At 43.2% G+C, this 27,793-nt stretch overlaps 2 protein-coding genes across 4 annotated transcripts; one reads left to right on the forward strand and one right to left on the reverse strand.

Annotated features, from left to right (window-relative positions):
• Positions 1-557: 557 nt before the first annotated feature.
• LOC121899893 (uncharacterized protein DDB_G0290685-like) lies at positions 558-2,449 on the reverse strand. Its single transcript, XM_042415659.1, has 3 exons — positions 2,330-2,449; positions 874-1,846; positions 558-794 (listed from the first exon to the last, which is right to left on the reverse strand). Exons 1-3 carry the CDS (start codon positions 2,447-2,449, stop codon positions 748-750), a joined length of 1,140 nt encoding a protein of 379 aa, XP_042271593.1. The 3' UTR covers positions 558-747.
• Positions 2,450-9,860: 7,411 nt separating this feature from the next.
• On the forward strand, positions 9,861-27,265 carry vcam1b (vascular cell adhesion molecule 1b). 3 transcript variants are annotated; one of them, XM_042415634.1, is made up of 10 exons: positions 9,861-10,138; positions 12,714-13,010; positions 13,403-13,705; positions 15,589-15,849; positions 16,064-16,333; positions 18,710-19,000; positions 21,621-21,926; positions 22,015-22,281; positions 24,440-24,700; positions 24,838-27,265. In XM_042415634.1, exons 1-10 carry the CDS (start codon positions 10,093-10,095, stop codon positions 24,993-24,995), a joined length of 2,460 nt encoding a protein of 819 aa, XP_042271568.1. In that variant the 5' UTR covers positions 9,861-10,092; the 3' UTR covers positions 24,996-27,265. The 3 variants fall into 3 exon arrangements, with proteins under 3 accessions (XP_042271568.1, XP_042271570.1, XP_042271571.1); XM_042415636.1 differs by having other exon boundaries at positions 24,841-27,265; XM_042415637.1 differs by lacking the exon at positions 9,861-10,138 and adding an exon at positions 10,368-11,227.
• The last annotated feature ends 528 nt before the right edge of the window (positions 27,266-27,793 follow it).

Consider the following 27,793-nt stretch of genomic DNA (forward strand, 5'->3'; position numbering starts at 1 on the left):
AGAGACACATAAAGAGAAACAGAGAGAGAGAGAGAGACATAAAGAGAGACAGAGAGAGAGAGAGAGACATAAAGAGAAACAGACCAGCAGTTACAGATCAGGAGGCGTTTTGCTTTCAGAGGATTCACAGACTCAGTTTTTGGTGTCGAGCTGATTTTCTGCTTGAAAGACTGAAACACAAAGAAACAAAGAAAACGCTGCTGTGACCTTTATTCATCCTTCATTTATTCATCTTTCATTTATTCATCTTTCATTCCTTTAATCCTCTGAGGGCTGAAAATGTCTCTACCGTCTGTCTGCAGGACGTTTATTCAGCTGCTCGCAGGTAAGATTATTATTATTATTATTATTATTATTATTATTATTATTATTATTATTATTATTATTACTGTTATTGATCTTCACATGTTCTGCTGTCATGTTGTCATCGTGAACATGTGCTGCATGCTGGACTCATTATATAATAATAATCAGACAAACCTGATCTTTATTAAAACAAAACAAAAAGACTGTTTATGTATAAAAAAATGTGTTTTTACATTCTTTCAGCACAGGACAGAGTCTGTATTTCACAACCTTCTCATTTAGTTTGTATTGATTATAAATATGTCAGGCTGAGAAACTCTGGATTTTATTTCTTACTGTTTGTTTTTCACCTTTTGTCAGATTGAAAGAGCTGCAGATCTGTTAGATTCTTTAGAGAGAATTCGCCCTGAAGTCCCAGTTAACCTCAAACCTGCTCGCTGTTCATGCAGTAACACAACCTGCAGTAAAGAGTTCAGCAGTAATGCAACCTGAAAAAAAGATTCTGACTGTTAAGGGACCTACAGACGTTTAATTTAAAACTTATTAATAATGAACTGCAGAACTCACTTTGCTGAAGGTCGTTTAAACAGTTAAACTGGTTTGGGTTCTCGCTGTCCTGGTGGGGATTCTTGTTGTCCTGACGGGGGTTCTCATTGTCCTGGTTGGGGTTCTCGCTGTCCTGGCGGGGGTTCTTGTTGTCCTGGTTGGGGTTCTCGCTGTCCTGGCAGGGGTTCTCGTTGTCCTGGTTGGGGTTCTCGTTGTCCTGGTTGGGGTTCTCGCTGTCCTGGCAGGGGTTCTCGTTGTACTGGTTGGGGCTCTTGTTGTCCTGGCGGGGGTTCTTGTTGTCCTGGTTGGGGTTCTCGCTGTCCTGGCGGGGGTTCTCGTTATCCTGGTTGGGGTTCTCGCTGTCCTGGCGGGGGTTCTCATTGTCCTGGTTGGGGTTCTCGTTGTCCTGGTTGGGGTTCTCGTTGTCCTGGTTGGGGTTCTCGCTGTCCTGGCAGGGGTTCTCGTTGTCCTGGTTGGGGTTCTCGCTGTCCTGGCAGGGGTTCTCGTTGTCCTGGTTGGGGTTCTTGTTGTCCTGGCGGGGGTTCTCGTTGTCCTGGCAGGGGTTCTTGTTGTCCTGGTTGGGGTTCTCGCTGTCCTGGCAGGGGTTCTCGTTGTCCTGGTTGGGGTTCTCGCTGTCCTGGCGGGGGTTCTTGTTGTCCTGGTTGGGGTTCTCGCTGTCCTGGCAGGGGTTCTCGTTATCCTGGTTGGGGTTCTCGCTGTCCTGGCGGGGGTTCTCATTGTCCTGGTTGGGGTTCTCGTTGTCCTGGTTGGGGTTCTCGTTGTCCTGGTTGGGGTTCTCGCTGTCCTGGCAGGGGTTCTCGTTGTCCTGGTTGGGGTTCTCGCTGTCCTGGCAGGGGTTCTCGTTGTCCTGGTTGGGGTTCTTGTTGTCCTGGCGGGGGTTCTTGTTGTCCTGGCGGGGGTTCTTGTTGTCCTGGTTGGGGTTCTCGCTGTCCTGGTTGGGGTTCTCGTTGTCCTTGCGGGGGTTCTCGTTGTCCTGGCGGGGGTTCTCGTTGTCCTGGCGGGGGTTCTCATTGGCCAGCGGCCCGCCAGGCCTGTATTATTATAGAGGAAACACTGTTAATAGTTTTCTGTCATTATTATGATTTTTGTTGTTGTTGTTATGATGATGATGATTATTAATAAACAACAGAACTGTCAGAATCAGCAGCTGCTGGTTTGAGTATCATTGATCATTAATCTGATCAGTCTGATTGATTCTTGCTAAATAAAATAATCAGATCAAAACAGATCTGAATTTTCTGTAATATTCTAGATTTATCTGCAGCGTGTCGTCAATACTTCCCTCCTCCGTCTGTTGTTGTTGTTGTTTACTGCAGTCTCAGTCTTGTTGTTGTTGTTTATCTCCACAGCTCTGCTGATGTCATCGTGTTGCGTTCAGGCTCTACGTGTTGAGATTTTTCCCAGAAGGCCTCTGTTCAGGCTGGGTGAGCGTGAGCAGCTGGTCTGTGCGGTTCACAACTGTTCCACGATACCGAGGATCACCTGGACTCTGCTTGGGGACCGACCGATCACCGCCACCGTAAACACCAACAGTTCGCACTCTGTGGTGACCTTTGACCCTGTGATGATGGAACATGGCGGAATTCTGCTGTGTAAAGTCTACTGTGGAGGAGACGAACAGAAACAGAGCAGAAGGTTCATACAGGTTTACTGTAAGTTCATACGCACACCTAAAAAACACCTAAAACACCTGCAACACACCTGAAACACGTAAAACATCTGAGACACACCTAAAACACACCTGAAACACCTGAAACACACCTGAAACACACCTGAAAGACCTTTGGACCAATCACTGCATGTCTCTGTGTCTCTGTGGCGTCCAGCTTTCCCATCAGCCCCAGTGATCACAGGTCAGGACCGCCTGAGGCTGGGGATGGAGTCGACCCTGAGCTGCCAGGTGTCTGATATTTACCCCCCCCCACCTGCTGACCCTCCGCTGGCTGCGAGGAGACGCCGTCCTGCAAGACGTCACGGAAGAGTCTGGCTACAGCTGGTTCCGGTCTATGTACACATTCAGGCCTCTGAAAGCTGACTCAGGAGCCAACATCACCTGCAGGGCCTCGCTGGACCTGGGCCTACCTGCTGAGGACCAGACCAGAGAGACCAGCGTCCCCCTGAACCTGCTCTGTGAGTCTGGAAATAATCCATTACAAGTAAAAGTACAAACAGACACACTGACACACTGGGAGTGGTCTCTTTCAGGATGGTTTGATGAGGATTAAATGATGTGAATCATATGTTATGACCTTCACAGTCACCAGATCTCAACCCAGCTGACATGTTAGACAGCGCTCTCCATCATCATCATCATCATCACAACACCACATGAAGAAGATCTTTATGAAGAGTGGAGTAGAAAGTACAGTATTTCCCTCTGAGATGTAGTGCAGTAGCATCAGTTCCTACAGTCCATATAAAGTGTTTATATGTGCACATCTGGAACAACCAGACTCAACAACATAAAAACATTAACACAAAACCAGCTGATGAGTCCATATAATCTGATCCCATTTTAGATAGATCAGCGAGTCTCAGTCTGCAGGTCTGAAGTAAAGTCGACACATAATCAGACTGAAACCAGAGATTTAGTTTGTTTGATCAGAGAGTTTGTTGAACCCGACTGGAACATTTTCTGGATTAATCAATTAATCGTTAAAACATCAGGAAACAGGGACAGTTTCCCAGATTATAAGGTTACATCCTCAAATATCATCATCCTCTGCAGATGCTCCTGTTGTCACCCGGAGCCGCTCGTCACCTGGAGCTTCAGGACGGCAGACGGAGGGTCTCTGACGCGGGGTCAAGGCCCAGAACTCGTCCTGACGGCGGTGAGTCCGTCGCAGGCCGGTTGGTACGACTGCGAGGCAGCAAACACAGAGGGAAACCAGACCGCAGCGCTGGAGGTCACCGTTCATGGTGAGAGTGAAGCTCCTGTTTCATTTACAATCTCTGCAGTCGCTGCCACAGGACCGCTGAGCAAGGCACCAAACCACAGTCCTGACGGTGTCTTATTGTCCTTATTGTCTCTCTGGTGTTTTGTACATGTTATGAAGTAAATATATATATAAATATAACAGCAGAAATAAACAACAGTTAAACGTTTTGTTGTGTTTGTCCGTCGCTCCCACAGCTCCGCCCACCAACACCTCCATGTCAGTGAGTCCAGGTGAGGAGGTGGTGGAGGGTCAGCAGGTGACGATTACCTGCCGCTCAGACGGAGCTCCACCCACCACGCTGGTGCTGAGGAGAGAGGGGGCGGAGCTTCATAGGACCGACCCCTCCTCCTCCTCGCTCTCCTTCAGCCTCTCCTCCGCCCAGCTGGAAGACTCCGCCAACTACCAGTGTGAAGCCTCCAACCAGTACGGAGTCCAACTGGTGACCAGACCCATCACTGTCAGAGTTAGTTAGACCCACAGAGATTTTCTATGTTTACACTTTTGCTTTCAGGTTTTATAGTTTATTGTGTGATTGCTGGAAGTAATCACACATTGTTCTTCTCAGTCTTTATTCTTATTCCGTCTTCCGTATGTTTTTTGCCATGTTTCAACTGCTGCTTACTTTGTGCTATAAAAACCATTCAAACATCAATCTATGCAACTCATTCGGCAGATGTGTGCTTGTATTTTTCCGAAATGTAACATGTTTCAGCGATTTTATATAATTTTTTAAAACATTAAAATTTATAATGGCAGTCTATGGGACGAACCGTCCAACTGAGTTGGAACCTTGGTCACTTTGACACTCAACTGCTCGGAAGTCCTTCCAACAGTCTTGAAGGAGTTCCCAGAGATGCTTAGCACTTGTTGGCCCTTTTGCCTTCACTCTGCGGTCCACCTCACCCCAAACCATCTCGATTGGGTTCAGGTCCGGTGACTGTGGAGGCCAGGTCATCTGGCGCAGCATCCCATCACTCTCCTTCTTGGTCAAATAGCCCTTACACAGCCTGGAGGTGTGTTTGGGGTCATTGTCTTGTTGAAAAATAAATGATGGTCCAACTAAACGCAAACCGGATGGAATAGCATGCCGCTGCAAGATGCTGTGGTAGCCATGCTGGTTCAGTATGCCTTCAATTTGGAATAAATCCCCAACAGTGTCACCAGCAAAGCACCCCCACACCATCACACCTCCTCCTCCATGCTTCACGGTGGGAACCAGGCATGTAGAGTCCATCCGTTCACCTTTTCTGCGTCGCACAAAGACACGGTGGTTGGAACCAAAGATCTCAAATTTGGACTCATCAGACCAAAGCACAGATTTCCACTGGTTTAATGTCCATTCCTTGTGTTCTTTAGCCCAAACAAGTCTCTTCTGCTTGTTGCCTGTCCTTAGCAGTGGTTTCCTAGCAGCTATTCTACCATGAAGGCCTGATTCACACAGTCTCCTCTTAACAGTTGTTCTAGAGATGTGTCTGCTGCTAGAACTCTGTGTGGCATTGACCTGGTCTCTAATCTGAGCTGCTGTTAACCTGCGATGTCTGAGGCTGGTGACTCGGATGAACTTATCCTCCGCAGCAGAGGTGACTCTTGGTCTTCCTTTCCTGGGGCGGTCCTCATGTGAGCCAGTTTCTTTGTAGCGCTTGATGGTTTTTGCGACTGCACTTGGGGACACTTTCAAAGTTTTCCCAATTTTTCGGACTGACTGACCTTCAGTTCTTAAAGTAATGATGGCCACTCGTTTTTCTTTACTTAGCTGCTTTTTTCTTGCCATAATACAAATTCTAACAGTCTATTCAGTAGGACTATCAGCTGTGTATCCACCTGACTTCTGCACAACACAACTGATGGTCCCAACCCCATTTATAAGGCAAGAAATCCCACTTATTAAACCTGACAGGGCACACCTGTTAAGTGAAAACCATTTCAGGTGACTACCTCTTGAAGCTCATCAAGAGAATGCAGAGTGTGTGCAAAGCAGTAATCAGAGCAAAAGGTGGCTACTTTGAAGAAACTAGAATATAAGGCGTATTTTCAGTTGTTTTACACTTTTTTGTTAAGTACATATTTCCACATGTGTTAATTCATAGTTTTGATGCCTTCAGTGTGAATCTACAATGTCAATAGTCATGAAAAGAAAGGAAACTCATTGAATGAGAAGGTGTGTCCAAACTTTTGGTCTGTACTGTATGTAACATTACATGTGTCATAATGTCACATACGTGTCACAGAGCTTTTATAGACCAATCACAGCTGCAGGGACTAGAATCAATCATTATTTTGCTCCAACAGAAGAAATCAAACTGAAATATTTCAGCAGACGTCGAGTGGCTTCCTGCAGTTTAATGAATGTATGTTTGAATAAACACGTGTATCATAGTAACATACGTGCTCTGAAGTGCCTTAAACATGTTTGAATGTTTCTGTCCTCAGACGCATCATCAGAGGGCCGTCCAGGTGATCAATATGTTCATGAACTTGTTGATTTGTTGTTTGTGTATTTAACGTCTCACTGAGTCTTTTATTGAAGGAAAAGTTAGAAAATAACTTGTAGATTATTTTCTTGTAACTGACGGAACGTTTCTGTCTGAGCAATAACAACAAATATAATAAAATAATGATTCTTCTCACACTTTGTTTTGTTGTTTTATTATTTATATATATATGTGTGTGTGTGTGTGTGTGTGTGTGTGTGTGTGTGTGTGTTGTCACGAACCAGGCCGCACAGTCATGACAAAGAAGGGAGACGCACACAACACAGCCAATTAATAACCAATTTATTTAAATAAAAGAAAGTAACCTAGAACCCGACCTAACGATGGCGTGTGTAGTCAGTGAGGTCAGTCGTGTAGGTGAGTGCATGACTGGAACAGTGTGTGAATGTAGTGTTGTACGGTGCAAAAAAACAAGTCAAATATCAACCCAAAAGCCAAAAGGAGTCTCAGGGAGGAGACCAGCAACTGCACTACAAAGGGTTTTTGAAGAGGCACCCAGAGCTCCAGGTGTTCCTGATGCTGCCTCACTCACCTCCAGTACCTGCAGGAACAACAGACAGCAGACTGGGCAGACTGGGCAGACTGGGCAGAGAGGGCGTAACAGTGTTTATATACAGACTGATGTTTGCTGCACTAACAGCAACATAAAGAACAAGAACATCATGACTTTATATCAAGAAGTTTGGCTGAAAGTTTCTTCGTATCGTCTGTGGTTGTTTCTGATGAAGGTGATGAAACCAGAGGTTAACGTTGTTTGAACTGTAATATAACAGAAAGTTATCTTTGTCAACATCAGAGCTGAAATATAATCCAACGACAATAAAGAAACTATGAAAAACAGGAATCTGATCTATAAAGTCACAAAACTTTAAACATTATAAGAATAAATCAGTTATACAGAGTATTAACGATGTCTGTGGAGGAGACGGAGGAGCTGTTTGACTTTCTGAAATATATAAATTCTACTACTAACTATCTTTCTTTCACTATGGAACAGCATGAAACCTTTGTTCATTTCTGAGATCTGACACTTTACAAGGGAAACAACAGTATTACTGAGTCTACAATCTACCGTAAACCAGTCAGCAGAAACACTTAAAGGCTGAGAACCGTGGGCGGCCATCTGCTTTGACTGGTTGGGTTGAGAAAGAGAAAGAAAGAGGGGGGGGGGGGGGAGACAGGATAGCAACAATCATAACAACAATCATAACAACAATCATAACAACAATGACACAGCAGAAGTCAGGGAAGGACGCCAACAGGACCGCGAAGGCTCGGCCCAGAACCCAGGGTTTCCTGTGAGATGAGAAAGCACAAAAAACTCCGGGGAAGAAGCAAAGTTAGTGACATGCATTGATGTTACATGAATGCATACAGATGGAGAGGAGGAGGAGGAGAGAGGACCTCAGTGCATCATGGGAAGTCCCCCAGCAGTCTAGGCCTATAGCAGCATAACTAAGGGCTGATCCAAGGCGAGCCTGGTCGGCCCTAACTATAAGCTTTATCAAAAAGGAAAGTTTTCAGCCTACTCTTAAACATAGAGAGGGTGTCTGCACCCCGGACATCAATGGCATCAATGTTTGTCTGACTTCATGGATGTTTGCATCTATACTTTTATTTCTGTAACTCTCTAGAAGGGGTTTTATTCTTAAGTATACTAAATACTAGATGTTGGAATAAAATAAATAACATTTGGATAAAATCATAAAAACAGAACGAGCATGTGGACAATTAAAGTACAAGTTCACAGTTTATCAAGCGTGTCATTAAACCAACAGTCAGTCATCAAATGAACATTAAAGTTGTGTTTCTTGCTGTAATCATTCCTCCTGTTCATACTGACCATTAGAAGATCCCTTCATAATGACCTTACAATGGAAGTGATGGAGGACAAAATCCACAGTCCTCCTTCTGAAGCTAATATGAAGCTTCAGCGTCCAAATGAGTCAAATCAAGTAGATATCTTTCAACGTTACAGTCTTTTTAGTGCCAAAGTTCCTCTTTTTGTTACTATACTTCCACCTGCAGCTCAACAGGGAAACACTGTCCGAGGAAACACAAAGAGGGAATTTGATGCTAAAAAGACTGTAAATGTGTCAGATATCCACTTGATATGACTAACTCAGACTGATGAAGCTGAATAGAAGCTTCACACAGACTTTTAAATGACTGTGTGGACACACTGTGGATTTTATCCTCCATCACTTCCATTGAAAGCACATTTGAAGGATCTTTTAATATCCAGTATGAACAGGAGGAATGATTACAGCCACCTGACTGCTGGTTTAACACACTGGGAACACTGGGAAGTCGTCCTTTAAACAGGTTCAAGAACAGACGTATTTAAATTCAGCAGATCTGAGGTCGTCAGGAGAAACGTCAGGTAAAACACACACAGGCTGAGATGTCGGAGTCGGTTTGTATCTGTCAGTGAAGGTGGTCACGTGACTCCACGCCATCGGCAGCGTCTGACCTCACAGTGACCCGACACTGAGTCATCATGTCATCATCAAGCTGATCAATAAGATCAGGATCAATAACAGTTTACAGAGACTGTGAGTCACTCAGTCTGTTATCACACACTCTGTAGACTAATCAATCAATCAATCCATCAAACAAACAACCAATCAGAGGTCAAAGATTCAGAAACCTGAAGAACATGCTAACAGCTAACTGTTAGCATGTTAGCTGTAGACTGTCAGGCTGTTTTCAGGTCTTCTGGTCTGTTCAAATGTTTTTTACCCACAACTCACGTTCACTCATCATCAGTGGTGGAAAGTAATTAAGTACTGCACTCAGGTACAGTTTAGAGGTACTTGTACTTTACTTGAGTATTTCCATGTGATGCTACTTTCTACATTTCAGAGGGAAATATTGTACTTTCTACTCCACTACATTTATTTGACAGCTTTAGTTACTTTTCAGATGAAGATTTGACACAATGGATAATATAACAAGCTTTTAAAATACAACACATTGTTAAAGATGAAACCAGTGGTTTCCAGATGTCTTTCTGCTTTTAATTCTTATAACTTTTCATCTTTAGTTTCTGTTTTTATGATATTTCTTCTGCACTTGTCTACTTTCAGTGTTTCTTTCTTTAATAATTATATATATAAAACAAACAACAGAACATGATGTCTAACAATCTTTTTCTTTGCACTGCGGCTCTTTGAGTCTCCAATGACCAAATGTAAAAATGTTTCTGCTCCATTAAATGTTGTTTAATGTGATTTAAAGGATCCTCCAGTGTGGAGCTGAAACGAAAGAGAAAGATGATGAAAGAGGAAGATGGAAAATGATAAAGAATGAAAGAGAAAGTAAGAAAGAGTTTTACAGTGCAGTCTCAAACCCCTGCTGAGGTGTTGTGTCTGTCCTGCAGAGGGCGCTGTGGTCTGCAGACTGACACACAGAGAGAGAGACATAAAGAGAAACAGAGAGAGAGAGAGACACATAAAGAGAAACAGAGAGAGAGAGAGAGAGACATAAAGAGAGACAGAGAGAGAGAGAGAGACATAAAGAGAAACAGAGAGAGAGAGAGAGAGACATAAAGAGAGACAGAGAGAGAGAGAGAGACATAAAGAGAGACAGACCAGCAGTTACAGATCAGGAGGCGTTTTGCTTTCAGAGGATTCACAGACTCAGTTTTTGGTGTCGAGCTGATTTTCTGCTTGAAAGACTGAAACACAAAGAAACAAAGAAAACGCTGCTGTGACCTTTATTCATCCTTCATTTATTCATCTTTCATTTATTCATCTTTCATTCCTTTAATCCTCTGAGGGCTGAAAATGTCTCTACCGTCTGTCTGCAGGACGTTTATTCAGCTGCTCGCAGGTAAGATTATTATTATTATTATTATTATTATTATTATTATTATTATTATTATTATTATTATTATTACTGTTATTGATCTTCACATGTTCTGCTGTCATGTTGTCATCGTGAACATGTGCTGCATGCTGGACTCATTATATAATAATAATCAGACAAACCTGATCTTTATTAAAACAAAACAAAAAGACTGTTTATGTACAAAAAAATGTGTTTTTACATTCTTTCAGCACAGGACAGAGTCTGTATTTCACAACCTTCTCATTTAGTTTGTATTGATTATAAATATGTCAGGCTGAGAAACTCTGGATTTTATTTCTTACTGTTTGTTTTTCACCTTTTGTCAGATTGAAAGAGCTGCAGATCTGTTAGATTCTTTAGAGAGAATTCGCCCTGAAGTCCCAGTTAACCTCAAACCTGCTCGCTGTTCATGCAGTAACACAACCTGCAGTAAAGAGTTCAGCAGTAATGCAACCTGAAAAAAAGATTCTGACTGTTAAGGGACCTACAGACGTTTAATTTAAAACTTATTAATAATGAACTGCAGAACTCACTTTGCTGAAGGTCGTTTAAACAGTTAAACGTACTTTAAGTGTTTAAAAGGTTTCATTGTGTGTGATGAAAGTGAGGAAACATTGTGGAGCTGAATGTAGAACAAAATAACAGCAGGAACACAGAAAATCAGACTTCTGTCCATGAATCTGTTGCCCCAGTGCATGCTGGGAGGATTCCCAACACACTAACCTCGTTTAATGGCAGTCACATGATCAGCATTCAGCCAATCATATGAATGCTGATCATGGTTTATACAAAATAACTTCATCCAGGATCAATAATCAATCCTCAAACTGCCTTCAAAGAATCAAATTAGCTGCAGGAGAGTTAACAGGATTATTTTAGCCTGATAGCAGCACGTTAGCATGTTAGCATGTTAGCCTGGATTAGTTAAACCATGTTTGAAGAACCTGTTTAACTGTTATTATTTAACTTTGATACAATTGGTTGGAAATGAAACTGGAATTTGATTTGTTGTTTGTTCTCTTGGCTGGATTCATTTGTTTTGATTTAACCACAAGATGGCGCCGCAAACAGGTAACAATACATGTGACAGATGATGTAATTATCCAATAGGGTGTTTGAAAATGTATAAAAAGTTTGGCCCCTATGAAATACCGGGCTTTGATTCAGCAAGATGCTCCTCCTCCTCCTCTTCCTCCTCTTCCTCCTCTTCCTCCTATTCCTCCTCCTCCTCCTCCTCCTCCTCCTATTCCTCCTCCTCCTCCTCCTCCTCCTCCTATTCCTCCTCCTCCTCCTACTCATCCTCCTCGAAGTGTTTGTTATTGTTTAAGAACATTTGATTTGTTGTTGATTTTTATTGTGTTTTTAAGCAGTGTTTCCCCGAGGTTTAGTGCGTTTTCAAACGCCATTTATTTCTGAATGAATGGATATTTGATTATTTAGGTTTTTTTGGCATTTAAAAAAATATTTTCTGGCCTGATGGGGGTTCTCGTCGGCCTGGCAGGGGTTCTCATCGTCCTGGCGGGGGTTCTCGTCGTCCTGATGGGGGTTCTGGTTGGCCTGACGGAGGTTCTCGTCGTCCTGGTGCAGGTTCTCGTCGGCCTGGCAGGGGTTCTCGTTGTCCTGGCGGGGGTTCTCATTGGCCAGCGGCCCGCCAGGCCTGTACTATTATAGGGGAAACACTGTTAAATGTTTTCTGTCCTGACGGGGGTTCTTGTTGTCGTGACGGGGGTTCTCGTTGTCCTGGCGGGGGTTCTTGTTGGCCTGACGGGGGTTCTCGCTGTCCTGGCAGAGGTTCTCGTTGTCTTGGCGGGGGTTCTCACTGTCCTGGCGGGGGTTCTCGCTGTCCTGACGGAGGTTCTCGTTGTCCTGGTTGGGGTTCTCGTTGTCCTGGCGGGGGTTCTCGTTGTCCTGGTTGGGGTTCTCGTTGTCCTGGCGGGGGTTCTCGTTGTCCTGGTTGGGGTTCTCGTTGTCCTGGCGGGGGTTCTCGTTGTCCTGGTTGGGGTTCTCGTTGTCCTGGCGGGGGTTCTTGTTGTCCTGGTTGGGGTTCTCGTTGTCCTGGCGGGGGTTCTCGTTGTCCTGGTTGGGGTTCTCGTTGTCCTGGCGGGGGTTCTTGTTGTCCTGGTTGGGGTTCTCACTGTCCTGGTTGGGGTTCTTGCTGTCCTGGCAGGGGTTCTCGCTGTCCTGGCGGGGGTTCTTGTTGTCCTGGCGGGGGTTCTCATTGGCCAGCGGCCCACCAGGCCTGTACTATTATAGGGGAAACACTGTTAAGTGTTTTCTGTCATTATTATGATTTTTGTTGTTGTTGTTATGATGATGATGATTATTAATAAACAACAGAACTGTCAGAATCAGCAGCTGCTGGTTTGAGTATCATTGATCATTAATCTGATCAGTCTGATTGATCCTTGCTAAATAAAATAATCAGATCAAAACAGATCTGAGTTTTCTGTAATATTCTAGATTTATCTGCAGCGTGTCGTCAATACTTCCCTCCTCCGTCTGTTGTTGTTGTTGTTTACTGCAGTCTCAGTCTTGTTTTTGTTGTTTATCTCCACAGCTCTGCTGATGTCATCGTGTTGCGTTCAGGCTCTACGTGTTGAGATTTTTCCCAAAAGGCCTCTGTTCAGGCTGGGTGAGCGTGAGCAGCTGGTCTGTGCGGTTCACGACTGTTCCACGATACCACACATCACCTGGACTCTGCTTGAGGACCGACCGCTCACCGCCACCATCAACACCAACAGTTCGCACTCTGTGGTGACCTTTGACCCTGTGATGATAGAACATGGCGGAAATCTGCTGTGTAAAGTCTACTGTGGAGAATACAAAGAGAGCAGAAGGTTCATACAGGTTTACTGTAAGTTCATACGCACACCTAAAACACCTAAAACACCTGAAACACACCTGAAACATCTAAAACACACCTAAAAAACACCTGAAACACACCTGAAACATCTAAAACACACCTAAAAAACACCTGAAACACACCTGAAACACCTGAAACACCTGAAATACCCGAAACACACCTAAAAAACACCTAAAACACCTGAAACACACCTGAAACACATAAAACATCTGAGACACACCTAAAACACACCTAAAACACCTGAAACACACCTGAAACACACCTGAAAGACCTGAAAGACCTGAAACACACCTGAAAGACCTGAAAGACCTGAAACACACCTGAAACACCTGAAAGACCTTTGGACCAATCACTGCATGTCTCTGTGTCTCTGTGGCGTCCAGCTTTCCCATCAGCCCCAGTGATCACAGGTCAGGACCGCCTGAGGCTGGGGACGGAGTCGACCCTGAGCTGCCAGGTGCCTGATATTCACCCCCCCGACCTGCTGACCCTCCGCTGGCTGCGAGGAGACGCCGTCCTGCAAGACGACACGAACGAGTCTGGCTCCAGCTCGTTCCGGTCTATGTACACATTCAGGCCTCTGAAAGCCGACTCAGGAGCCAACATCACCTGCAGGGCCTCGCTGGGCCTGGACCTACCTCCTGAGGACCAGACCAGAGAGACCAGCGTCCCCCTGAACCTGCTCTGTGAGTCTGGAAATAATCCATTACAAGTAAAAGTACAAACTGTTTGTTTTAGCAGCTAAATTTACTAAAAGCAGTAAAAGTTACTGGTTTTGCAGAAAGGCGTCGCTGTGACGGATTCATGAAACCAGCTGAGAGGAAAGAAGAAAAACAAAGTCTGATTAATTGAGTTTTCTGTAAATTTGTTTTTTTGTGAAATATTGGGAAGTTTGACCTCTTTGGGCATCAGACGGTTATTTATTTGGTGGAACTGCTCAACATCTCAAACATCTATAACGTGACAAAGAGCCTCAGCTACACACAGGAGATACAAGACAAACAGTTTGGGAACTGCTGGTTTAATCTATAACTCTTTCTTCTATTTATAAGCTTAATATGCAGACGGTGACAAATTAAAAGAAAAACCTGAATAAATGAGAGTAGAAGATGTTTCCACACAGCTGCGCTGCTCCAGTAATGAAGTAATGAACATCCACTGATGCTCTGTGACTTGTATAAACATCCAGCTGATTCTGATCTGGTATCGAGGTGACGAGAGGAAAAGATGTGAGCGGCTGAACGAGGGTTGATTGTTGGGGCGGACGGCAGCAGCTTCAGTCACAAAGACGCTCAGCTGGCTCGTCTGTCAATAAGAACAGTGACTGAAGTGACGTCTGCGTTTAGATCTGCGGGAAAGACGTCAGTAAACAGGGTCATGTGATGACGTGTGATATGTGACTGAGAACGTCGATGCAGGACGTGATCAGACTGTCAGCTAGAATATATTTACATAGAGAGATATTATAGTATCATTACAAAGATGAATATACAAAATCCATCCAGGTTCTGGTCTACAGAGACGTGGAACACACTGATATGATCAGATGAGTCCTTCACCTGATTCGCCACCAAGAGAACTGGTCCAGGTCTGAATGCTGGACCCCTACAGTGAGGGGGTCTGGTCCAGGTCTGAATGCTGGACCCCTACAGTGAGGGGGTCTGGGGGCTCTGTTATGCTGGCATGGTTTGGGTCCACTTGTGCCCTTAGAGGGAAGGGTCACTGCTAATCAATGAAAAGTAGTTGTGAGTGATCAGCTTTATCCTATGATGAAACATGTCTATCCTGATGGGAGTGGTCTCTTCCAGGATGGTTTGATGAGGATTAAATGATGTGAATCACATGTTATGACCTTCACAGTCACCAGATCTCAACCCAGCTGACATGTTAGACAGCGCTCTCCATCATCATCATCATCATCATCACAACACCACATGAAGAAGATCTTTATGAAGAGTGGAGTAGAAAGTACAGTATTTCCCTCTGAGATGTAGTGCAGTAGCATCAGTTCCTACAGTCCATATAAAGTGTTTATATGTGCACATCTGGAACAACCAGACTCAACAACATAAAAACATTAACACAAAACCAGCTGATGAGTCCATATAATCTGATCCCATTTTAGATAGATCAGCGAGTCTCAGTCTGCAGGTCTGAAGTAAAGTCGACACATAATCAGACTGAAACCAGAGATTTAGTTTGTTTGATCAGAGAGTTTGTTGAACCCGACTGGAACATTTTCTGGATTAATCAATTAATCGTTAAAACATCAGGAAACAGGGACAGTTTCCCAGATTATAAGGTGACATCCTCAAATATTTTATCCAAACAGCAAAAAAGTAAAACACCCAAAAATATCATCAATTATATCATGTGAGGTCAAGATGGTTGTTAACATGGAATCATTAAAATTTCTGCATTTTTGCTCATTTTTGTTTGGCATTTCGCTCTCGAACAAACGTCACAGAAAAAAGTCAGAAATTTTGGCAAAAAATCTGAAAATGTTCTTGATGAGTTGGTGTCTGTATATAATGAACTGTATCATCATCATCATCATCATCCTCTGCAGATGCTCCTGTTGTCACGGCGATATCAGACTCTGTGACGGTGATGGCCGGCTCGACGCTCACTCTCAACTGTTCAGCGGAGGGAAACCCGGAGCCGCTCGTCACCTGGAGCTTCAGGACGGCAGACGGAGGGTCTCTGACGAGGGGTCAAGGCCCAAAACTCGTCCTGACGGCGGTGAGTCCGTCGCAGGCCGGCTGGTACGACTGCGAGGCAGCAAACACAGAGGGAAACCAGACCGCCGCGCTGGAGGTCACCGTTCATGGTGAGAGTGAAGCTCCTGTTTCATTTACAATCTCTGCAGTCGCTGCCACAGGACCGCTGAGCAAGGCACCAAACCACAGTCCTGACGGTGTCTTATTGTCCTTATTGTCTCTCTGGTGTTTTGTACATTTTATGAAGTAAATATATATATAAATATAACAGCAGAAATAAACAACAGTTAAACGTTTTGTTGTGTTTGTCCGTCGCTCCCACAGCTCCGCCCACCAACACCTCCATGTCAGTGAGTCCAGGTGAGGAGGTGGTGGAGGGTCAGCAGGTGACGATTACCTGCCGCTCAGACGGAGCTCCACCCACCACGCTGGTGCTGAGGAGAGAGGGGGTGGAGCTTCAGAGGACCGACCCCTCCTCCTCCTCGCTCTCCTTCAGCCTCTCCTCCGCCCAGCCGGAAGACTCCGCCCACTACCAGTGTGAAGCCTCCAACCAGTACGGAGTCCAACTGATGACCAGACCCATCACTGTCAGAGGTCAGTTAGGCCCACAGAGATTTTCTATGTTTACACTTTTGCTTTCAGGTTTTATAGTTTATTGTGTGATTGCTGGAAGTAATCACACATTGTTCTTCTCAGTCTTTATTCTTATTCCGTCTTCCGTACGTTTTTTGCCGCGTTTCAACTGCTGCATACTTTGTGCTATAAAAACCATTCAACTGTCAATCTGTGCAACTCATTCAGCAGATGTGTGCTTGTATTTTTCCGAAATGTAACATGTTTCAGCGATTTTATATAATTTTTTAAAACATTAAAATTTATAATGGCAGTCTATGGGACGAACCGTCCAACTGAGTTGGAAGCTTGGTCACTTTGACACTCAACTGCTCGGAAGTCCCTTATCGTACAGACGCCATTCAAACTGTAAAATGTTCACAAAACTTTGAACTTTCAAAGTTATCAGATTGTATAGTGATATCTTTTGTAGTTTTTCAGCAATTTAAGCCCAAAGTCAGGGGTTTTGCAGACTCAGCAGTGTGTCATGTGATCAGGCACAGTGGAGAGCACGGATAATTTTAGACCAGAAATGTTTTTCTGAACAGCTATCACTTCCACAATTTTAACTCCTCAAGCACATATCTTGCCTCAGTATGTTGCCACAAGCCTCCTCTCTCTCACAATGTAAATACATTTCACATAGGACTTCACATAGATTCTCTCTTCCTTCAAACACTTTTTACACATATCATTCATTCTCATGTTAAACTAGCTCTAGTTTGAGACAAATACATTTTCATCATCAAAATGGAGATTTTTTCCTCTCATTACTGGGAATGTCTGTTGGCTCAGTGGTTTAGAACACTGCTCTCATGATCAGCTACCCCTTAGATGACAAGGTTGTGTGTTCAATACCTGCTCACTGCAGTGCTCCTCATAATAATGCTGTCATGTACAAAGTTGCTTTCCATCTCTATCATGTACCGTAAGTCAATTCCCCTTTAGTTTACATCAACATTATTACCTAAAATGTGGATTGCTATTCTTGTTAAATACATCATTTCCAATTTTACAAAGTAGTAGTCCAGTGGTTTAAGCTCATGTCACTTTTCAACTCCTTTAAGATCCAAAGGTTGTGAGTTCGAGCCCCGCTTAGGGCAGAATTCAGTAGAGTTGAAGGATGAAGGAGTCTAGGTGATGTCAATCTGCTTAATGAACTTAGCTGAACTTCTTTTTTGTCAATTTCATGCAATTGACAGACTAAATAGCAGAATCTGGCCTGCTATTTCTGTGTGACATGTTAGCTCAGTGCATAGCATGTCTGTCTTACAAACAGGAGAATGCAGGTTCAATTCCACCCATTGCAGAGTTTAATCTTGCTAGATTTTTCAGTAGTGTTCAGCTACCAGTTATGCAATCTAAATTTGCTTCCAGCAGTCACACGCAATTTCTACAGAAATTGCATTTTCTAGTTTTTATTTAGTATAAAGTTTGATTGTTTTTCACTTTCACTTGTTTCCACTTTTCAGTTCTTATTTAGTTTCACTTTGAGGTGTTTTCATTGGCCTTTTGTTGTCTGTTGTGTTTCCGATGTTTAATTAAATCAGAGACGTTACTCAGAGGACATCCTGTTGAGAGTTTCCCGCAACTCTCTGATCACTGCAGGAGCTCCTGAAATATTACACGCCAGGAAAACTGAAGAATGAACAGAAAGTGAATGTGTGCAGGACAGATTTCTCCTCCAGATATCTAAACTGAGTCTCTAATGTCAGAAGCAGAAAGAGAATCACTGAAAACACGTCGTTTGTTTTAAGATACGAGAACGAAACACTTTGATATTTACAATTTATTCTAATAAGAGGATCTGATCAGAGCGTCTAGTGAATCATTTGACGTGTAATTAACAAAAATTTGTTTTAAACAATAAGGATCGTTAAAGTCAATGCATTTAAAAATAAATTGGTATCAGTGAAACTGATGTCTTATATCAGGGAGATCTGAGTGATCAATGTGTGATGGTTGTAAAAACAGAACAAGCTGGTATGAATCTGCAGTCTGTTATATTATATATTATATATTATATATTATATATACATGTTAGCAGATGGAGATGAATCCACCAACTTCTCCTCGTGTGTTTCAGACTGTTTTGTTCCTAAAGAAGGATCAAAGAACCTGATCAATAAGTGATTGGATACGATCATCACACTGGATTTAGACAGTCAGCTTTACCTACCTGTATTTTGTTTGTTGTTGTTCTGTTGTATGTTTTTTGTTGGGGACTACAGATGCGAATTAGCTTCAAGCTAATTCTGGTGCATCTTTAATGTTTCAAACTGTCCTAATCAATCAATAAATAAGAATAATTCCAACTCTTATATCTCAGTATTGATGACTGCTGCTGTTGCTCTTCAGCTCATCCTCTGCAGGTGCAGCTGAGTCCTCCGGTCTCAGCAGCAGAGCGGGGTTCAGATCTGGTTCTGACCTGCCGAGCCTCCGGATGTCTCCGCCCCCCCACCCTCACCTGGAGGAGGACGGACCAGGACCAGGACCAGGACCAGACGGTCCTCCAGAGGACACAGCAGCAGGACGGAGTGTCCCGGCTCGTGCTGCAGAACCTGGATCTGCAGGACGGCGGAGGATACAGCTGTAAGGCTGAGTGTGACTCCGTCCTCAGGACCGGAACCACCGAGGTCCACGTCTACTGTGAGTCACACCTGAGACCAGCTCTTTATGACATCATTGATAATGTCCTCAGAGACCAAACAAACACACAAACATCTTCATCACTCTGCCAACACGAGTCTCATTCAGAGAAACACTCGATAAACGCTGAGCTCCCCAAAAACTTCTGCTGTTGTTTCTGTCTTCAGTTTAATTCTATAACTTTATTTGTCCCAGTAGAACAGCAGGTATATAGAAACATCACAAACTGTGTGTAAATCTCTGGTTTCAGCCTGATGAAGGTCACCTGTTTATGATGTTTCATCATCAGTATCATTGACGCCCCTAAAACGTCCATTTAAGGCTCTTGTTCTGCTCCGTTTGTGGACGAGTTTCATTCACAGAAATGTTCCCAAAGTCTGAAAACTCAGTAGAGCTTCACGTACTGCTTTCAGAAACACAACAACGTGTCATCAGAGCAGCTGCACTGTGACAGAAATAAAGAGGAAACGCTTTGACATGAAGTTAAAGGCTAAAAAGCATCTTTCTAAAGCATATGAGAGGTGTCATGTGACGTCACAAAGATATGACATATATTTTACTGTCAGCTGCAACATAACACGATGCTGCACAGAAACACTGAGGCTGTTGTTTACTGCTGACACAAACATCTGCAGCTGTTTACTGCAGCTGTTGTCATTTAAACAACTGTTTCTGCTCTGTGAATAAAGGCAGAGACGATCTGTTCAGGACTCGGACGACTGCTCTCAACTCGTAAAGTTTGTTCATATGTCAGAGAAAAATTCTAAGTACGAGAACACTGATGAACGCCACAAATGTTCTTAAACCACTTGTACGTGCATTTAAGAAGGAATCTGTTCGTACAAGTCAAGTGTTTCTCTTTCAGACACTCTGAAGGCGTCTTCAGAGGGAACCAATCACAGAACGAGTGACGGCTTTTTATCAGTTAGTGTGAACTACAGTATCAAGGAGCTTCTTGCTTTATTTCAGGACTGACAGCAGCAGGTGAATGAGTTGTAGGAAGAGATGAGTTTGATCCTGTTCACAGAGGAAGTTTTGTCTTTATAACAATCTCAGTATTTTCTTGAAATGATGGTTTGTAGTCAGATGCTTTTACTGCTCCGCAACCTCGTTTTCATTATGAAACAAGAATCCAGTCAAATATTTTTAATACATCCTTCATTTACTGAGTCAGAGACATCTTTTGAAATCTCTCCTTAAACTCTCAGAGCGTTTTCTCTGATCTTACTTTGTATTTTCTTTCTTTTTAATTTTCTATCTTTTCTCCTACACTACTGGACTTGGTTTAATCAGGTGATTCACAGAAAGATGTGCGATAAATCTGAAGGAGTTGGACTCTGCTTCCTCCTGTCTGATGACTCTGATCCCAAAGAAATTAATATGAAAGAAAAAACTTCTGCTCATAAATGAGATTTGCTGCTTTTGAATCAATCTGAAGTCTGAGTCAATCTGTGGGAGGAGGAGAGAAGTCTGAGCAGCTCTCAGTCTGTCCTGGTCCTGGACTTCAGCCAGAGCTGCTGCTTGTTTGGACAGATTCTGTCTTGTTAGTGAAAGTGGAGAGGTCAAAGGTCACCCTATTATTTCGGTGTTCTCCAGTTTCCTCACAGAGATCTGTCTTTAATCCGAGCTGAGGAGGACGGACAGGAAGTGATACGACAGGAGAAAGACGCCAAAAATCCTTCCGAACATACCGTTCCCCCCCCCCCCCCCCGAACACCCCCCCGCTGAGAGAGAGTGAATCCTCCCCCAGCTCCACTCTGACTCAGCTCTCACTCACTCTGAGCAGGAAAAAGCCTCTCAGATAAGAAACACTTTACCCGAATGTTTCAGTAAACACAAGCACGATGCTGTTCAAAGAACCCGGACGCTTAAATCACAGACAATTACACAACATGTCGAGTTCCACATTCAGACTTTCATATCCACAACGATTCTCTTTAAGAGCCTTTTTAATCATATAACGTAGAGTCATGGAGAGCTGAGAGCTGCCAGTTCTTATAGAAAATACTTTATTATCTGAAGTATCTACAGTTTGCACACAGACATACACATAAATACTTCATTTACAACACATAAAACATTTTCGATCTTTTCTCCTACATTACTGGTTTAATCATCAGGTGATTTACAGAAAGATGAAGGAGCTGGACTCTGCTTCCTCCTGTCTGATGACTCTGATCCCAAAAAATTTAATATGAAAGAAAAAACTTCTGCTCATAAATGAGATTTGCTGCTTTTGAATTAATCTGAAGTCTGAGTCAGTCTGTGGGAGGAGGAGAGAAGTCTGAGCAGCTCTCAGTCTGTCCAGTTTATCCAGTACTGTGACTATATACACATTATATTATTCTGTTATAAAACAACATTTCTAACTTCAGATTCTTTGCTTGTTGTTCCACATGAGGTTTAAAAGTCAGACTGATATCTGAGCAGAACCTTCAGTTTCAGTAACGTCATGGCGGGAAAATGTCTCAGCTGCTTTTACTGCAGATTTGAGTTTCAGATATTTGAGTGTTCTTGAACGCACCACCAAGTTTCAAGTCTCTCTTCATAACAAATGGATCCTTTAACTTCTCCTGATGTTTCTTCTCAGTTTTCATGTCTGCTGTTTTATTCTCTGCAGCTCTGCCATCCGATCCGGTTCTGCTGAATCCTGAACCCGTCCTGCTGGGTCAGGAGGCGGTCCTCCGCTGTGACATCACTAATGTCTTTCCAGCCAATCAGCTGAGGGTCTGGTGGCTGTCCGGCAACACGACGCTGACATCACAGTCGTTCCAGTTCTCCAGTTCCTTACAGAACGTCTCATCTGTTCTGCGTCACCGGGTGGAGCAGGACCAGGACCAGGTCCTGACCTGCAGAGCCGAGCTACTGTTGGAGGACGGAGACGTGTGGAGGTCCAGGAGGACCAGTGTCTCTCTGCAGGTCCACTGTGAGTCCACTTCCTCTCTGTGGAAGGAAAAACCTTCAAAATAAAGGCTTCCTCAAAACTCAGATCCAGGTTTTTGTTTGTGTTGTAGACGCTCCGAGGAAAACCTTCATGTCAGTGAGTCCAGGTGAGGAGGTGATGGAGGGTCAGCAGGTGACGATTACCTGCCGCTCAGACGGAGCTCCACCCACCACGCTGGTGCTGAGGAGAGAGGGGGCGGAGCTTCAGAGGACCGACTCCTCCTCCTCGCTCTCCTTCAGACTCTCCTCCGCCCAGCTGGAAGACTCTGCCCACTACCATTGTGAAGCCTCCAACCAGTACGGAGCCCAACTGGTGACCAGACCCGTCACTGTCAGAGGTCAGTTAGACCCACAGAGACTTTCTGTGTTTACACTTTTGCTTTCAGGTTTTATAGTTTACTTTTATTTAGTCTAACGTTTCATTGTTAGTTTTTATTTAGTTTCGGTTTGAGGTGTTTTTATTGGCCTTTCTCTTGTTAATTGTACTTTCTGATGATTAAATCAGAGAATTAATTCAGACGACTTCCTGCTGAGAGTTTCCTGTAACGCCCTGACCACTGCAGGAGCTCCTGAAATACTACATAACAGGAAAACTGAAGAATGAACAGAAAGTAAATGTGTGCAGGACAGATTTCCTCTCTAGATATCTAAACTAAGAAATGAGTCTCTAACAAAAGCATGAAAGACATGCAGGGAGGCCGTTGTACTTTCCAAATCTTTTCAGTTGTTCTCTTTCAGCCTTCAGTTTCTTCTTCTGTTTTTCATTGATGGTCTTTTTTCTCTGTTGTGACGGCTGTTATCTCAGAGGTCGACCTCTCAATCCTTCACATGATGCTGAGTGCAGCTCTGGACACAAATAACCGCTGACAGCACTGCTGACTAATGTGGTGCCAGACGCTTAAAGCTCTCAGTCTGTTCATTCAGCAAACAGCAGAATAATCCAAGGAGGGAAAACCAACAGACCTGTTTAAAGCAGGTTCCCAGTGTTCCCAGTGTTCCCAGTGTGTTAAACCAGCAGTCAGGTGTCTGTAATCATTCCTCCTGTTCATACTGGATATTAAAAGATCCTTCAAATGTGCTTTCAATGGAAGTGATGGAGGCCAAAATCCACAGTGTGTCCACACAGTCATTTAAAAGTCTGTGTGAAGCTTCTATTCAGCTTCATCAGTCTGAGTTAGTCATATCAAGTGGATATCTGACACATTTTGTACGGTGGTCCTGAGGTGCAAAACACAACAACAAAACAAATTCATTTGTGAAATGTTGTGTTTTCAGTTCTGTTCTTGTCACCGTATTTTAGCCTAAAAAGTATTTTTTCAGCCTATCAAGTACATTTAATTTGTCAGTTCATCGGAAAATTCATATTCATATTCACATAAGTATGTGGTTTTTATGGGAAACACAAGTTCCTTAAAATAAACAAGAAGCTGAAATGCTGCAAAAGTTTATTAAAAGAAGGAAACAAACCTGCTGGTCGACATTCTGAGTCGGTACCAAAATGTCACATACAAACATTTATGATTCTCCACTGAAAAACACATGAAACACAAATGAGTGTGATCAGCTCACGTTACTGAAATAAACCTTTTCACATAAAATACTTTGACACGTCACAGCAGCAACAGTGTCAATAATAAAATGAATGAAGGCTGGATTACAGTTCAGGATCCTGGTAAAGCACATGCTGGCTCACAGTTTTACTGCCATGGTTTATGGGGATACTTGTCAATGTTATTAGTAACGTGTGCTTTTTTTCCTGTTGTGACGAGTCAAATCTCTGCTGTGGAAAATGTTTATTGACCTTCAGAGTCCTGCTGTCAACAGTCTAGAAGATAACGCTTGTTGTTCTCAGCAGGAGCAGATAACCGGGAAGCAGTGAAGATAAATACTGACCCTAATAATAAAGAAAGACACCTGACCTGCACTGAGGGTCAACAGTTTTTCACTCCTTTAAAGTAGAGCTGCAATCATGAATGATCTGGTGCTTGTTGTTGCTTTTAATGGTAGTTTTAATGTATTATTGTTTGTGTTTTAATGCTGAGTTTGATGTATTTTAAAGACCCAACTAAGGATGGTCTTTGCAAATTAGCTTATGCTATAAATGTTGTGGTGTGTGGCAGTGATTAACGCTAAATAGTTGTCCCAAACATTATGTTCCCAAACATTAATGAAATAAATAAATAAACAATTGATTAGTCGATCAACAGAAAATTAATCGACAACTATCATCATTTTTCAATCTAAAATTACACATTTTCTCTGGTTTCAGCTTCTTTCAGTTTTTTTTAGGTAATTCAGCATTATTTAGTATTTATTTCACACCTAACACACGACGAGAAAGAATATTTAGCTATTTTACAAAAACCATCCTTCACATCAGAATCACTGCAGTTAAACTCCTGCAGGTTATTGTGATTCTTTAGTTTGTGTCTGCTGGTAACTGAACTAACTGGTTACTGCTGATCTGCTAATCTGATCTGGTTTCTTCTGCTTCAGCTCCTCCGAGGAACACCACAGTCCTCATCCTGCCGTCTACGGTGGTCCAGGAGGGACAAAATGTCACCGTCTGCTGCCGAGCCATCAGCTTCCCGCCGTCAGCTGTCATACTGAAGAAACTAGCCAATGGGACAGAGCTATATTCCCCTAATGGCACCTTCCTATTGGTTAACGTCACTGCCAGAGACTCCGGGCTTTACCAGGTCAACGTGACCAACGACCTCGGCTACCAGATCACAGTGTTCAGCATCAGCGTCAGAGGTCAGTCAGAGTTTACCGTCCTGTTTCTGTCTGAGAGGGAATGTGGTCAAATATAAATGTCTACGTTCGGTTTTGGAATACTCATTTAAAATCAGTAGAAAACAGTCACAACTCTTCTTCTTCTTCTTCTTTTAAAGCAGAGAGAAGCCTTCCTCCCCGTCTTGGCGTCATCGTGGTCCCAGCTGTCTGCGTAGCCGCTGGGCTAGCAGCTGCTGCTCTGTTCCTCGACTACCTGAGGAGATACAGGAAGAAAGGCTTCTACCAGCTGCCCCAGTCTGCTCCTGCTTCAGCTTGAGACAAACGCCAGGCCACCACCTCCTACCATCTACCATCTTCCAACATTTGGTTACCAAGTTCCCAAATGTGACTTTCTTCACATGTGGCAACAAAGTTCCAACATCTGGCTACAGTGTCCTGAAAATGTGACGACCACATCTCAACATCTCAACATGTTACTACCAAGTTTCAAAATGTGATTGTCCCAAACTTGATATCTCTACATGTGGCTACCAAAATCCAAAATGTGGCTACAACAACCCAACTTGTGGCTACAATGTACTGAAAATTTGGCTACCATCTCCCAACATGTGGCTACTAACTTCCATCATGTGGCTTCGGTATCCCAAATGTTGCTGCAACATCCCAACATGTGTAACAACCTCCCAAAATGTGGCTAACAAGTCCCAAGTGACTACCACCCACCAACATGTGACTACCATACCCTAACATTACAATCATTAACGTCATCCTACATGTGGCTACAGCTTCCTGTTGTGAAGCTGCAGCAGTCTGATGGTTCCTGATAGTACCTGATGATTTCTGATGGTCCCTGATGGTCCCTGATGGTTTTTGATGGTTGCTTATGGTTCCTGATGGTTCCTGATTGTTCCTGATGGTCCCTGATGGTTCCTGATGGTTCCTGATGGTCCCTGATGGTTCATGATGGTTCCTGATGGTACTTGATCGTTTCTCCACATCTCATCAGAACATTTCTGTATAATTAAAGAAATTCAAGAGGTTTTATGTCACATGAGCAGCAACACAGCAGATGGAAACACTGAAGGCAGTGAAATTTGGCTCCTTTGAGCTCCAGCTCCAGTTACAGTGTATAATAACATGACATGAACTGCAGTAAACATCTCCTTTATTAGAGTCTGTTATGAACTTTTAGCATCTTTGCAGAAATTTTCATCTGCTTGTTGAATCACTGAATTTTCAGTGAGTGAACTGTCCCTTTAACAGTCAGAGAGTCACAGCTTTGGCTTCAGCTTGCTAACATGTAATGTGTTTACTTTATGTAAACCAGTATTTAATATGATCTCTGTCGGTCTGCTGCGTCTTCAGTTGTAATGTTCTGCACACAGAACCTTTGTGTTGATGTTTGTTTGTGTTGAATGATCTGCTGGATTGTGAGCTGGATGTAGATATGTACAGTTTCTCACGGTGTGCTTTTATTAAAGATATTTATTTCTTCACTCTTGTCCCGGAGCTTATTGGATCATCATTTGGTTTCCTTGGAATTTCCAGAGTTTCAGACGACTCGGCTTTCCCTTTCACTTCATGTCAGAACCTGTTTTTACTGGAAGTCTTTTGGGACTTCGTTCAGTTTTGGAATATTCATTTAAAATCAGTAGAAAACAGTCACAACTCTTCTTCTTCTTCTTTTAAAGCAACCATCTCCCAACATGTGGCTACTAACTTCCATCATGTGGCTTTGGTATCCCAAATGTTGCTGCAACATCCCAACATGTGTAACAACCTCCCAAAATGTGGCTAACAAGTCCCAAGTGACTACCACCCACCAACATGTGACTACCATACCCTAACATTACAATCATTAACGTCATCCTACATGTGGCTACAGCTTCCTGTTGTGAAGCTGCAGCAGTCTGATGGATCCTGATAGTACCTGATGATTTCTGATGGTTCCTGATGGTTCCTGATGGTTCCTGATGGTCCCTGATGGTCCCTGGTGGTCCCTGATGGTTCCTGATGGTTCCTGATGGTCCCTGATGGTTCATGATGGTTCCTGATGGTTCCTGATGGTACTTGATCGTTTCTTCACATCTCATCAGAACATTTCTGTATAATTAAAGAAATTCAAGAGGTTTTATGTCACATGAGCAGCAACACAGCAGATGGAAACACTGAAGGCAGTGAAATTTGGCTCCTTTGAGCTTCAGCTCCAGTTACAGTGTATAATAACATGACATGAACTGCAGTAAACATCTCCTTTATTAGAGTCTGTTATGAACTTTTAGCATCTTTGCAGAAATTTTCATCTGCTTGTTGAATCACTGAATTTTCAGTGAGTGAACTGTCCCTTTAACAGTCAGAGAGTCACAGCTTTGGCTTCAGCTTGCTAACATGTAATGTGTTTACTTTATGTAAACCAGTATTTAATATGATCTCTGTCGGTCTGCTGCGTCTTCAGTTGTAATGTTCTGCACACAGAACCTTTGTGTTGATGTTTGTTTGTGTTGAATGATCTGCTGGATTGTGAGCTGGATGTAGATATGTACAGTTTCTCACGGTGTGCTTTTATTAAAGATATTTATTTCTTCACTCTTGTCCCGGAGCTTATTGGATCATCATTTGGTTTCCTTGGAATTTCCAGAGTTTCAGACGACTCGGCTTTCCCTTTCACTTCATGTCAGAACCTGTTTTTACTGGAAGTCTTTTGGGACTTCGTTCAGTTTTGGAATATTCATTTAAAATCAGTAGAAAACAGTCACAACTCTTCTTCTTCTTCTTTTAAAGCAACCATCTCCCAACATGTGGCTACTAACTTCCATCATGTGGCTTTGGTATCCCAAATGTTGCTGCAACATCCCAACATGTGTAACAACCTCCCAAAATGTGGCTAACAAGTCCCAAGTGACTACCACCCACCAACATGTGACTACCATACCCTAACATTACAATCATTAACGTCATCCTACATGTGGCTACAGCTTCCTGTTGTGAAGCTGCAGCAGTCTGATGGATCCTGATAGTACCTGATGATTTCTGATGGTTCCTGATGGTTCCTGATGGTTCCTGATGGTCCCTGATGGTCCCTGGTGGTCCCTGATGGTTCCTGATGGTTCCTGA

The sequence above is a fragment of the Thunnus maccoyii genome, chromosome 7 (assembly GCF_910596095.1).
Source record: "Thunnus maccoyii chromosome 7, fThuMac1.1, whole genome shotgun sequence".
Taxonomy (NCBI): Eukaryota; Metazoa; Chordata; class Actinopteri; order Scombriformes; family Scombridae; genus Thunnus; species Thunnus maccoyii.